Source organism: Carcharhinus amblyrhynchos, chromosome 21 (genome assembly GCF_965287045.1).
Source record: "Carcharhinus amblyrhynchos chromosome 21, sCarAmb.v2.hapA, whole genome shotgun sequence".
Taxonomy (NCBI): domain Eukaryota; kingdom Metazoa; phylum Chordata; class Chondrichthyes; order Carcharhiniformes; family Carcharhinidae; genus Carcharhinus; species Carcharhinus amblyrhynchos.
Window position 1 is genome coordinate 21,509,709 of NC_137344.1, and position 14,472 is coordinate 21,524,180.

At 42.8% G+C, this 14,472-nt stretch overlaps 1 protein-coding gene across 3 annotated transcripts in view; it reads left to right on the forward strand.

Moving 5' to 3' along the window:
• Nucleotides 1-357: 357 nt before the first annotated feature.
• slc38a10 (solute carrier family 38 member 10) overlaps nucleotides 358-14,472 on the forward strand; it is a 129,361-nt gene continuing 115,246 nt past the window's right edge. The window contains exons 1-3 of one of the 3 annotated variants that reach the window (XM_080209607.1): nucleotides 358-602; nucleotides 2,001-2,219; nucleotides 12,422-12,539. In XM_080209607.1, the coding sequence (XP_080065733.1) occupies nucleotides 2,130-2,219; nucleotides 12,422-12,539 (208 nt within the window). In that variant the 5' untranslated portion in view covers nucleotides 358-602; nucleotides 2,001-2,129. Of the gene's footprint in view, nucleotides 2,220-12,421; nucleotides 12,540-14,472 lie in introns of all 3 variants that reach the window. The other 2 variants (XM_080209608.1, XM_080209606.1) reach the window with 2 other exon arrangements.

Sequence of the window (14,472 nt, forward strand, 5' to 3'; positions counted from 1 at the left end):
AATGGCGGAACAGGCTCAAAGGGCTTAATGACCTACTCCTGCTTCTAATTTTTCTGTTTCTATGGTGGGGTGGGGTCAGGCACACAAATCAACACAACAATGTCAAAGTTAGAGCAAAATCATTTTATTTCATAAGAAGCAACGGTCACGTATTAGTCAATGGTTGGTTGGAGATAGAAACTGCAAAGGTAAGTTTAAAACAATCCAACATGATGTAATGAGTCCTCCCTGCCGCATGGGCGGCGTTAGGAGTGGAGAGAGAGAGAGAGAGAGAGCGCGTAGATGGTGGAGGAGAGACCCATCCGTCCCGGGCAGCACTTGTTGTTAAATGAGGACTTCCTGGAGACGCCAGCGGAGAGAGAGAAAGTGGAAAGAGTGAGAGAGAGGGGGAATGTGACTGGGTGGCGGGTTAAAGGAGAGGCTGGAAGAAGGAGGAGAGGGCCTGACTGAGCTGGCTCCTCCGGCAGTGAGAAGTTATCCAGACGGGAGAGAGGATAAAGGGGCGCCTGTTGTTGGCGAGCGCCGGCGCCGGAGTGGAAAGCGCCTGGGCCGGTAACGGAGGGGAGAAGAGTGCTGCGAGCTGGGCCTGGGACTGCTGCCTGGTGAGGAGCCTCACTGACAGGACACAGAGTGAGACAGAGAGCAGGGACACAGCGAAAGGGAGATAGAGCGCACACAGGGAGACACAGAGAGGGTGAGCGCAACCACACAGAAACTGAACGCAGTGAGGGAGTGAACACACAGGGAGGTACAGAGGGTGAGCACTGCCCCACACACACACACACACACACACACAGGGAGACAGAGAGCACAGACACAGCGAGAGGGAGAGAGAGCACACACAGGGAGACACAGAGAGGGTGAGCGCAACCACACAGAAACTGAACGCAGTGAGGGAGTGAACACACAGGGAGGTACAGAGGGTGAGCACTGCCACACACACACACACACAGGGAGACAGAGAGCACATACACAGTGAGAGGGACAGAGAGCGCACACAGGGAGACACAGAGAGGGTGAGCACAACCACACAGAAACTGAACGCAGTGAGGGAGTGAACACACAGGGAGGTACAGAGGGTGAGCACTGCCACACACACAGGGAGAAGGAGTGAGCTCAGGCATAGCGAGGGAGAGAGAGCACACAGGGAGACAGAGTGAGCACAAACACAGGGAGAGACAGGGTGAGCACAGCCACACACACTGTGAACGCAGTGAGAGTGAGCACACAAAGTAAGCACGCAGGTAGAGCGTGAACACACACACAGCACAGCCACGCAGAGAGACTGAGCACACAAAAGGAGACACAGAGGGTGAGCGAAAACACACACATAGTAAACATATGCACAGGGAGGGAACACACAGGGAGAAAGTGTGACCACACACACGGAGTTAACAGGCTGTTGGTAAACAGAAACCTCCAAACTGCAGAGTTTGCTTCTCAGCGTTCGCCACGTCACGGCAAAGTGCTGCTGCCCCTCAGCCGCTCCACTCCCACACTCGCTTTTCTCACTTCAGTTTATTTTATATCCCGTATTCCACCTCCTTAAAACTTCAGTTTCACTTTAAGTTGTTTGTGTCTTTACACATTCTGTTAAACTTCCAAAATCCCCTCTTGTTTCGTGCCTCATCGTTGAGTTTATTTTGCTTTTTTCTCTCGATTAACATTTTAACTATCATTCCCTTTCCGTTATCTCACCTTTTCCGCTTTATTTCAGGTTTTGAGCCCTTTAAATGTCTCGTAATTAATTTATATACAACTCACTTCAGCTTGTTACATAACAGATTCCGTCTTGGGTGAGGTTTCCTTTTGGATAGAGTGCCATAATTTACCTTCCATACTGATGACTCCATACCAGGACTTTTTTTTCTAGGCAATCACTGCAGAATTAGTAAAAGTTACAATGAATTTCAAACTCGGAAATTGCACGTTGAGGTTTAGAAAACACTTTCCAATGCGGGCAAGACTCAAATAGGCAGCTATTTTTCTCGTTTTTATAGTTACAGGTCATTAACTGTACTGTTAATACAGTCAACGTCAGAAGAAAAGTAATCCACGGTGAAATCAGTTTTTTTTAAAAGCCCTAATCTGAGATTCTATGATAGCTTTCCCTCCAAAACTAGTCCAGCATGACGGCTTCAAACTGGGGCTACATCATGAACGTGGTGAACAGTATCGTGGGAGTGAGTGTCCTCACCATGCCTTTCTGCTTCAAACAGGTGAGTGCTCGGTTGCAAAGGGTCTCATTTATTGAATTTTGTTCAAGGTATTTTTCACATGCATGCTTTATTGTAACTAAATGTGAACAAGTACATTTCAGCCCCGGTTCTCTAGCACATAGTGCCTTGAGTCAGAAGGCCATGATTTCAAACAAATTCTAATTCTGGGAGTTGAGCACATTTTCCAGATTGACATTTTGGTGCAGTACTGACCAAGTGATATGTAGTTGCAAGATGTTGCTGTTTGTGTGAAAGTCCATGGATGTGTTAAAAGTGGGTGTCAAGTAATCATAGGCATTATCCAGAGAAAATTAGGGAGTCAGAGTTTACAACGTGGCAACAGGTCCTTCGGCCAACTTGCCCGTGTCACCCTTTTTTAATCTCTAAGCTAGTCCCAGTTGCCCATGCTCTTCTGCATTGAGCAGTGTCAGGGTATGTAATTCACCTTTCGTTTGTGGGATAATGCTATTGGCAAATTGGTTCCTGTGTTTACTAAAAACACATCTTTGCCTGTAATTGATTAGCTCTGAAGTGTGTTTCATGAAGACACCAAATATAATCTGTAATTACAAGTTTGTTTTCAATCTTTCACATTCGCTGTTTTTGTCCAGGTGTATACCGTAATACTTGTGGCTATATACGCAGTTTCCAGCACCTTGTTATGCTCGGTGTCTGTAGTTGAACTGTGTATTTTGAAAATTGCAAAACACACATGGTCGTCATTGTCTTCAGTTATGTGCTAACAATGGGGCTTAATACTGTTGTCAGTGAATGAGGGCTTCTGTTCTCCTTGATTAGGTTGTGAAAAATTTTGTTCCCGCTAAGATATTGACATGCACTTTATGATGTATATTTTCAGTTGTTTAAAGTTTGTTTATTATTGTCACAAATAGGCTTACATTCATGCTGCAACGATGTTACCGTGAAAATTCCCTAGTCGCTACAGTCTGTTGCCTGTTCAGGTACACTGAGGGAGAATTTAATATGGCCAATGCACCTAACCACGTTTTTGGACTGTGGGAGGAAACTGGAGTCCCCAGACGAAACTCACGCTGACATGGGGAGAATATGCAGACTCCACAAAGACAGTGACCCAAACCGGGAATTGAACCAGTTCCCTGACGCTGTGAGGCAGCAGTGCTAACCATTGTGTGCCACCCTATTGTGGCATATGTAACTAATGCAAAGCTAAATAAAATTTATTTTTATTTATGATCATAATTCTATAACTCAATTTAAAACATCCAATCTGTGGAATTTTTGAAGTTACACCATTGAAATCCTGTATTTAATTTCAGATGAATCTCTTAAAATAGTTTCTCGTTGTGAAAAGAATATGGTAGCTATACACAGAGGTTAATGTCCTACTCCTTACTGAATTGTTTCAACTGAAACATGTGAGAAGCCCTGTGGATAAAAAAGTAACCAGCCTATCCATTTTCTGTTGTTATATGAGAATTACTCTGGGAGTATGTTACCTCATGTTGTCCTTGCCGCGAGCTTGTCGGTTTGAAAATGTAAATCGGGACTTGGAACCTGCTGTATGTTGTGTACTTTGTCTAGTGTTGGTTCTATGGTGATCTCTGGAGGTCATCTAGAAATAGAAGAGCAACAAACCTAATCCAATGTGACAGTTGAGGTGTAAGGAAAGATTGGAGCACCTTGGGAATTTCAGCTTTGAACAGACGTAAAGAATATGAAACTCTTTAAGAGTATGAGATAGTAAACAATATAAAAAAGGCTTGTGAGCACTACTTCAAGCAAAACCACAACAGCAGGACAAGGAGCTCATAGTGTATTTGGATTCATGTCAGGACATTCTGAAAAACCATAGAAAAGTTACAGCACAGAAGGAGGCCATTTGACCCATCTTGTCCGTGCCAGCCTGAGGACACCCAGGTGCCCTTTCTAATCCCACTACGCTGCACCTGGCCCATAGCCCTGTATCTTACAGCACTTAAGGTGCAGATCCAGGTACATTTTAGAGTTTTGGTGTCTCTGCTTCCACCACCAACTTGGGCAACGAATTCCAGATACCCACACCCTTTGTGTGGAAAAAGAAATCTTTCTCGTATCCCCTATACACCTTTTGCTACTTATCTTGAATCTACATCCTCTGGTTCTAGAATTCATCACCAAGGGAAACAATTTTATCCTGTCTACTGTCTTTTCCCCTCATAATTTTGTACACCTCTATCAAGTCTTCTTGGTTCCAAGGAAAATAACACCAACCTATCCAATGTCTCCTCATAGCCAAACTATTCTATCACTTATCAGCCACCTCTGCACACTCTAGAGCAATTGTGTTGTTCCTGCAATGTGATAACCAGAACTGTGCACACTACTCCAGTTGTGGCCTCAGTAGTTTGATTTGATTTATTATTGTCACATGTATTAGTATACTGTGAAAAGTATTGTTTCTTGCGCTCTAAAAAAGACAAAGCATACCATTCATAGAGAAGGCAACAAGAGAGTGCAGAATGTAGTGTTACAGTTATAGCTAGGTTATAGAGAAAGACTATCTTAATGTAGGGTAGATTCATTCAAAAGTCTGATGGCAGCAAGGAAGAGCTGTACTTGAGTTGGTTGGTATGTGACCTCAGACTTTTGTATCTTTTTCTTGACAGAAGAAGGTGGAAGAGAGAATGTCCGGGGTGCTTGGGATCCTTAATTATGCTGGCTGCTTTGCTGGGCAGCAGGAAGTGTAGACAGAGTCAATGGATGGAAGGCTGGTTTGTACGATGGATTGGGCTACATTCACAACCTTTTGTAGTTTCTTACAGTCTTGGACAGAGCAGGAGCTACACCAAGCTGTGATACAACCAGGCAGAATGCATTCTATGGTGCATCTGTAAAAGTTGGTGAGAGTCGTGGCTGACATGCCAAATTTCCTTAGTTTTCTGAGAAAGTAGAGGCATTGATAGGCTTTCTTAACTATAGTTGAGAACGATATAGCATTGGAATTGTATAAATCTCATAAAATTGAGAGGTATAGATAGGGTGAACAGTTGCAAACTTTATCCCAGTGCAGAAGTGACAGTTACAAGGGGGCACAAGTTCAAGATTGGGGGAAAGGTTCAGTGGAAATGTGTGGAAGAAGTTTTTTACGCAGAGGATGGTGGGGGCCTAGAATGCACTGCCAAGTGACGTGGTTGAGGCAGTTACATTAGCCACAATTAAGACTAATCTTGATAGACATATGAACAAATGAAGAATAGAGGGATATAAGTGGTTGGTCTAGATAGGTAAATGTGATCGGTGCAGGTTTGGAGGGCCGAAGTGACTGTTCCTGTGCTGTTTTGTTCTTTTTGTTCTTTGTTAGTGTCGGGGACCAGGACAGGTTGTTGGTGGTCTGGACACCTAGACACCTAAAAACCTGAAGCTTTCGACCATCTCTACTTTGTCCCCGTTGGTGTAGACAGGGGCATGTTCTCCACTATACTTCCTGAAGTTGATGACAGTCTTCGTTTTATTGATGTTGAGGGAGACATTATTGTTGTTACATCAGTTCACCAGCTTCTCTATCTCATTCCTGTTTGAGATCTGACCCACTATGGTGGTGTCATCAGCAAACTTGAAAACCGAGTTGGAGGGGAATTTGGCCATAATCATAGGTGTATAAGGAGTATAGTAAGGGGCTGAGAACACAGCCTTGTGGGACACTGGTGTTGAGGATGATTGTGGAGGAGGTGTTGTTGCTTATTTACTGATTGTGGTCTGCGGGTTAGGAAGTTCAAGATCTGATTGTAGAGAGAGGAGCTGAGGCTCTAAACTCCACAGAGTTTGGAGATGAGTTTTGTAGGAATAATAGAGTTGAAGGCTGAGCCTGGCATGGGTGTCTTTGTTATCTAGGTGTTCCAGGGTTGTGTGCAGGGCCAGGGAGATGGCATCTACTGTGGACCTGTTGCGACGGTAGGCGAACTGCAATGGATCCAGGCAGTCCAGGAGGCTGCAATTGATTCATGCCGTGAGCAACTTTTCGAAATATTTCACAATGATAGTGTTTTATACAACTGCAACATTACATCATTTCATATTCTATACCTCTGCCATTGAAGGAGAGCATTCCGTATGTCTTGTTTACAACCTTGTCTACCTGAACTGCTGCCTTAGGGACCTGTGTATTTGTATGCCAAGATCTCTCACTTCATTACCCTTGGTATATTCCCATTTATTGATGTTGAATGGTGTTACCATCACTGGATTCCCCCACTGTCAAGATCCTTGGGGTTGCATTGACCAGAAACTCAACTGGACTTGCCATATAAACACTAGCTACAAGAACAAGTCAGAGACTAGGAAAAATGCAGCGAGTGACTCACCACCTGACTCCCCAAAGCCTGTCCACCATTTATAAGGCACAAGTGAGGAGTGTGATGGAATACTGTCCACTTGCCTGGATGGGTGCAGCTCCAATAATACTCAAGAAGCTTAACACTACCCAGGACACAGCAGCTTGCTTGATTGGCACCACATCTACAAATATCCACTCGCTCCATCACCAATGCTCAGTAGCAGCTTTCTACAAGATGCATTGCAGCAATTCATCAGAGATGCTTAGACAGCACCTTGCAAACCCATGACCAGTTCCATCTAGAAAGACAAGGGCAGCAGATACTTGAGAACACCATCACCTGAATGTTTCTCTCCAAGCCACTCACCATCCTGACCTGCAAATATATCGCTGTTCTTTCGCAGTCGTTGGGTCAAAATCTGAAATTCCCTCCCTAATGGCATTGTAGGCCAGACTGCAGCGATTCAAGAAGGTAGCTCACCACCACCTTCTCAAGGGCAACTAGGGATGGGCAATAAATGCTGGAATGCCAGCAATGCCCATATTCCATGAAGGAATAAAAAAAATCCCTATAACTGTTTGACATCCCTAAATGCATTAGCTCACATTTCTGTTAAAATTAATCTGCCACATCGCTGCCCACTCCTCCAACCCATCGATTATAATTTTGTAAATTAAAGCTACTCACTACTTGGCCAATCTTTGAGTTGTCTGCAAATTTTCCCCCCGTGTTCACGCCCAAATCATTAATATACAATAGCAAGAGTCCCAACACTCAGCTCTTTAAGCGTATAAAATTCTGATGGGGTTGAACAGATTGGATGCAGGGATGATGTTCCCCTGGCTGGTGGGGGTTCAAAAACTAGGGGCTCTGACTTTTGGATACGGACCATTTAGGACTGAGTTAGAAAGAGATTTCTTCATTTGAGGGCAGTGAAGCTCTGTGGAATTCTTTACTACGTAAGGCTGTGGAGGCTATCATTGAATACATTTAAGAAAGAAATAGACTTCTGGACACTAAAAGGGGTATGGTGAGAGAAAGAGGGTCTGACATTGAGATACAGGATTAGCCATGGTCATAATGAGCAGGTTTGCTAGGCTGAATGACCTACTCCTATTTTCAATGTTTCTTGATATAGTAAGATCAAAAACAATTGGTTATCTAGGTAGGAAAGTCGAGGTGAAAACCTGGGACCACTGAAGAAACAATTTCAATGCTGAGGATATTGTGAACGACCAAGATGTGGTGAAAACCCTTCTTGCTCGATATTAATTAGTGACAGTCAGTTTAACTGTCTGTTTAGCTCATCTGGTGGAATTTGTTTACTGAGTCGGAAGGTTTTGGGTTGGTGCTCCACTTCAGAATTTGATCAGAAAAATCTAGGCAGCTAAGTGTAGCTGTAAGGGAGCACTGCATTGTAAGTGGTGCAATCCTTTAAAATGTTAAACTGAGACAAACCTCTGTCTGTTTCAGTGGTTCATTTGAATGATAAAGATTTGGCACTATTTGTCTGTGCTTTATATGCTCTGTCCGAGGCCAGAACTCTCCATTCACCTGACAAAGAGGGAAACCTCGAAAGCTTGTGTGTTTACTATCAAATAAATCGGTTGGACTAAAACCTGGTGTTGACAGACTTTTTACTATTTGTAAAAGAGCAGGGAGTGCCCATTGCCAGCACCAAGTTCACAGATTTTTTTTTTCCTCGTTGCCTTTTGTGTGCAATTGCTGTATCATACTTGCCTACGTAAAACTGCAACTTGCCTTTCAAAGGAATTCATTGTATGTAAAGTATTTTGAGATGTTTCTGATGGGCATGTTGTGGTGTTACATTAATTTAACTTCCTTCTGTACCTTAACCATGTGGTTAGTTTTACAGCCTTGCAAGCATTCCTTCCTATTTGTAATAAGATTGAAACTGTGGACATTCAAAACAGCTTTTCAGGAAGGCATCTGCAGGTTCAATAGTTATAAATGGCTTCTTTCTTGTGTTTTGACATCATCTGAATCCTGAATTAGATTGGAACCTTGAAGCTACTCCATGGTATCATATTGTTTATCAGAGGTGCAGCTTCAATTTGATGTTTTATCTCCCTTTTGTCCTGCCTGTGTGGTTACAAGCTGTCAGTGCCCTGTGTGTTTTCATATGTGATGGCTGTAATCACAAGGTGCATTAAAGATGTGATTCCATCAGCACAGATTTCTCAAGAAATAATCCAAAGTTAGAAAATCTGTGCACAGAAGCTATAGTTTTGAGAATAAAGACTCTGGAAATATAATCAAGGGGTTCCGGTAACATAAACTGCGAGAGGAGTTTATGTGCTGGGATCGTATTACAGTCCATTATCTCTCACAGCCATCGTGTATAATCTTAATGGATACTGCATTGCTGCCATTAGGGTTATATCTTCGCTTATTGACGGTATTTTTTTGTCCACTGGTATATCACAGATATCGTTACTGCTGTCTTGCCACCTGGCTTCAGCTCGCATGACAAAAAGAGGCCATTTTACTGAAAAATAATCTGCATTCTTTTATGTCCAAAAAAAATGTTCTACAGAAATGTGTGATGCCATGAGTTTCTATTTTGTTATACATTGTTTCAGAAGTAGCAATCTGATCCTTGGCATTCAAAGGGATTACATTTTGATTGTTCAAATCTTTCCTCGCCTACTCTTTCTATTGACTTTTAGCCCCATGTGCAGCACACGTTTCCCTACACAGGCAGTTGTAATGGCTGTTTTGAAGATAACTGCATTATGCAGAAAGATCATTAGCACCAGCAGTCACTTTTGTCGTATCCAATTGGATAAAGTTACATTGGTGTCAGAATTTGTTTGAAGCATTACAATGGCTTTTACATTTTTCACAATTTCTGCAAGTAGGGGCATAATCATTCCTTTACAGTTCAACCAATTTTGTGTCTGGACTCAGCCAAAACTAACTGTAAAACATTTGGCCTGTTTTAAATTCTCAGTTGTCACCCTGCATGATATGGCCATGGCTGTGTTGTGCCAAGTTGGCTAAATCTGAATTTTGTCCTCCCTCAAACTAATCCTTCAAATTTAGCTTTTCCCCTGGGTTTGCACAAACATAGAAACTGGAATAATTTGGTATTGTCAATATCCTTGGCATTACCATTGAATAGAAACTTAACTGGACCAGCCATATAAACAGTGTGGCTATACGAGCAGGTAAGTATTATCCAGGACAAAGCAGTCCATTTGAGCAGTACCTCATAGACGACGTTAAACATTCATTCCCTACGCCATCAATGCAGAGTGGCAGCATTGTGTACCATATACAGTGACTGCAGCAACTCACGAGCCACTTGCCAACACCTTCTAGACCCTGTTCCCACCTGCAAATTTCCCTTCCAAGTCATGCACATCCTGACTTGGAATGCCATTCCTTCAGTGAGGCTGGGCTAAATCCTAGTGCTCCCCATAATACAGTTGGCTATAAGAACATAAGAAATAGGAGCAGGAGTAGGCCATCTAGCCCTTCGAGCCTGCCCCGCCATTCAATAAGATCATGGCTGATCTGTCGCTGCTCAGTTCCACTTTCCCGCTTTCTCCCCATAACCCTTAATCCCCTCTCTTATCAAAAACCCATCAACCCGCGTCTTAAAAATATTTAGCGAGGCAGCCTCCACTACTTCAACGGGCAGAGAATTCCAGAGATTCACCACCCTTTGAGTGAAGAAGTTCCTCCTCAACTCCGTTCTAAACCGCCCCCCTTTTATCTTGAGGCTGTGCCCCCTAGTCCTACTGTCTTTTTTGAGCGGGAAGAGTCTCTCCACCTCTATCCTATCCATCCCATTCATCATCTTATACGTCTCAATGAGATCTCCCCTCATTCTTCTAAACTCTAACGAGTACAAGCCCAGTTTATTCAGCCTCTCCTCATAGCTCAACCCTCTCAACTCCGGTATCAGCCTAGTAAACCTCCTCTGCACTCCCTCCAAGGCCAAAATATCTTTGTGCAGGTGCGGTGCCCAAAACTGCACACAGTACTCCAGCTGCGGCCTCACCAATGCCCTATACAGCTGCAGCAAGACCTCCCTACTTTTATATTCAATCCCCCTCGCTATGAAGGCCAGCCTTCCTGACCACCTGCTGCACCTGCAAGCTGGGTTTTTGCGACTCATGCACAAGGACCCCGAGGTCCCTCTGCACTGTCGCCTGCTGCAGTTTTTCACCCCGTAAGTAATAGTCCTTCCTACCATTCTTTCTACCAAAGTGGACCACCTCACACTTGCCAACATTAAATTCCATTTGCCATTTTCTGGCCCATTCGCCCAGCCTATCTAGATCCTTCTGCAGACTCTCCACACCCCCCGCACAATTTGCCGTTCCCCCAATCTTGGTGTCATCAGCAAATTTCGACACCCTACACTCGGTTCCCTCCTCCAGATCATACCTACACCACTATGATTGAAGTGGTTCGAGAGCACAGCTCATTGCCCTTCTTGAGGACAGTTAGGGATGTGCGACAAATACTAGCCTAGCCACGGACGGTCCATGGAAGAATTTTAAAAAATTCTCTTGCGTTTGTAATTATTTAAGAAAACATAGAAGGGCTGATTTTTCCTGTATCTCATTTTTTTTCCTCCAATCCAGGCCCAGAAATGCAAACATTTTCTGTTTAAGCCCATTATCAATGGACCAAAACCCCTGGCTTGGTTCTGTCACATCATTCATGGCTTGGACAGGAAAAAGGGAGTGCAGTTGTAGACCTGAAAGACTTAAAGCTGTTCGCTTGGATGCTAGCTGTAACACATTGTGACTGGTTGGATCCCATGATGAAGTTCAAAAACAAGTTAAAATGTTTGTTCCTCTTTAGCTTGCTGATGGGCTTATTCATGCTGGAGGGACTGTGGCTGCTTCTGGGGCAAGCTCAACTCAGCATTTTGGACTGTCCCATGTCTTAATTCCCCATGGCTGCTAGCCTAAGGGGAAAGGCAGCGGGCAAGACATTTCCTTTTGCCTTCTTAGAATCTTTACCAATGCCTGTGCCCATTGTGCAATAGTGCCAGACTTCCCTCTACCTGGGAATCCCTGGAAAACATAAAGGGATGAAGAGGTGGGGTCATTTGTCTTTGCCTCATTTTCTCTGTAACTTTGCACACGTGGGATGTATTTTCTCTGATGCTAAAAGCCAGGGGTCTTTTAGAATTTAAAGCTGTATTCCTTATATCTTGGTAAACAAGATAGCTGTGATCTGCCCACGAGTCGATGCTCTGTTCATTCCTCCACACCTTGCAGTCCTCTAATTTCTGCTTTAGTAGCTGGTAAAAGCCTCCTTCAATAGCAGTATGATGGGGGGAAAATATGAGCTGGTTTCCCATTGCTTTCCTTGTATGTTTAAAGGAAACGCAAGTGTTCTTTGCGATGGAAACTCAGCCTGCAACAGCTGTTGTCCCTCTAGGTTCTAGCTGTTCTGTCATCACCACTGAAAATTTGCTTGTTAGACTGTTGGCCATGGGCCTCAATCTTGAGCATGGGGTAATATGCTAACAGGGATAATCACCTCTTTAGACCTCAAATGATCTTGCTCCCCTTGGTAAATAAGAAATAACCTTAATAGCAAAATGGTTTGTACAATTAGCAACTATCTTGATAAACATTTTTTCAAGAAAATCCGAAGTTTTGGTGAGTTGAAAGTCATTATTAACTCTCATTCTAGCCTTCAGGTTAAAAGTATTGATCCTTTTGGTTGGTATTGTTTGGGTCTGATTCAGGATTTCAGAATGAGGTACACACTACAGTTTGACTGGACTGAATTATTGATGAATACTTTAAAATTGCAAATGTACATACTGTAGGATCAATTATTTTGCGTTCCATAATCTTGCTGGTGCTTCTTTCAAATTAGAATGGATATCTTGATTTTTTTTAAACTTTGCAGTGTGGAATTGCACTGGGAGTTGTCCTACTCCTCTTCTGTTCCTGGATGACGCACCAGTCCTGTATGTTTCTGGTGAAGGCAGCGAACACCAGCAAGCGTAGGACGTACCCAGGCCTTGGTAAGAAACTCTGCGTGTTAGTACCAATAAAAGATACTTGGTTTCTAAATCTACAAATTACTCCGTGTACCATTGTATCAAAAAACAGCCACTTGAAATAACTGCTTCCTCCCCTGTTAAGCAAATTGCCATGTATTGCCAGTGTGTTAAGGGTCAGCCACCTACTTGTTATAAGAAGCATCAGTGTTGTGCCCAGGCCTTCCTTTAGTTGTTTCCTGTTCAGATGAACTTCATTGGTGCTCAACCACAGTGAAATCAGCTGACTCAGTCCAGGTTAATAACTAGGTGATGGAGAAGCCTAATTGTTTCCATTTCGCAAATCTGTTTTGAGCACAGGTCAGCTAATAACTTGGAGTATTGTACTTTTTAAAATCTGTTAATGAGTTGAAATCAATTGCTGTAAGATGTTATGCTTGCTCTTAATGGACATTGGATGGTTTAAGGTCCAAACTATTCATACTCCATGTACTTCTCTACATTTTCAATGTTTCCTGCTTTAGTCTCTTCACAACTCTATGCTCTCATCCCTTGTCTTGGTACAAATGGATTTACTTTCTGGACAGCTCCATGTTTGGCTAAAATGTAGTGATCAAGCTAGATGCAATATTAGCTTGCATTTATAGGGCACTTTTAACACCAATAGTCTCAAAGCATTGTACAGAGTGCAAAGAAAGAATATAGAAGTTAGGGGCAATGAAAGAAAGTTTGGTCTTTTTTTTAAAGACAGGAAGAAAAGTAGCAAGGAGGCTTTTGGAGAGATGCCTGGTAGACTGCAGAAATTGTATTTGAGATCCTTGAAGAGGAAATAAAGGTTAGAAACAGAATGGCTGATGGAAATAAAGTTCAACAGTAATTTCTGACAAGGAGCAGATGATGGCATATGCTTTTAAAGGGAGTTGGCAACAGTATCTGCAGGCCAAGCCATTTGTGATAGTGAACACTAGAACAAGGGAAAGCCAGGATTTGGAAATGGGAGGCGGGGGGTGAGAACTTGAAATGAGACCAAGGGGTGGAAGATGGATTAGAACAATTGCCAGGATTAACTGGTTATCTGAGAGGTCGTCTTAAAATCAGAAACATAGGCTTGATAAATTCATGGCAGTGTTGAAGATGTGTGCTTGGGGCAGTTTGAGGCTAAGTGAGGGTGATAAAGCTAAAGCAGAGGAGATGGAGAAGTTTGTGACTGAAAACACCATGGATCAGAACTCACTGGACATAAAGGCTAATGGAAAAGATATGGAATAGTTCATAGTGCAGAAATCACAGTAGTGTTTGGGAAAGTAGTAGTAGATGAGGACTTTGAGAGGAACAAGGAGGTGGAAATTTAACTTGCTCCACTGTGAACTACCTAATGTATAGGTTTTTCAACAGATCTGTGTGCGCTTGTGTGTAAAATAAGCCTCAATCTTGTTTTCAATTTATGACTTTGCACCTGGAGCCCTACTAAATATCAGTGCATATTCTATAAGGAAGGGTAATTCCACAGGGACATATAACTAATAGATCTTTACCCATAGAGTTCTTCTTGATGTAATAACCTCCTTTCCACTAACTACTTAAATTCTCTGTTGCTACACTCCATCATTTAGTATATATTGCTGTTGATATTTGTGATGTTGGCTGAATACTGCTGCAGTTTTAACATCATGCAACAATAGGTGACATATCTTGTTCAGCTTTTGAAAAGTTTAATCTTCATAACGTGTCGTCAGTTGACCACGTTTTTCTCCTTCCCTGCTGTTTTATTTAAAGTGGTAAGTTCTGAATTCATGAATTGACCATTATGTCAATCTACTCCTGATGTAAACAGGAAGTGTCATTGCAGTTGAGTGCAATATGTGAGAGTACTTTGCCAATATATTAGGTGTCTTGCTATCTCATAGAAGCTATCAGTCTCGAGTTACTGTACTCAAAATAGCTGACCTAGCAATGG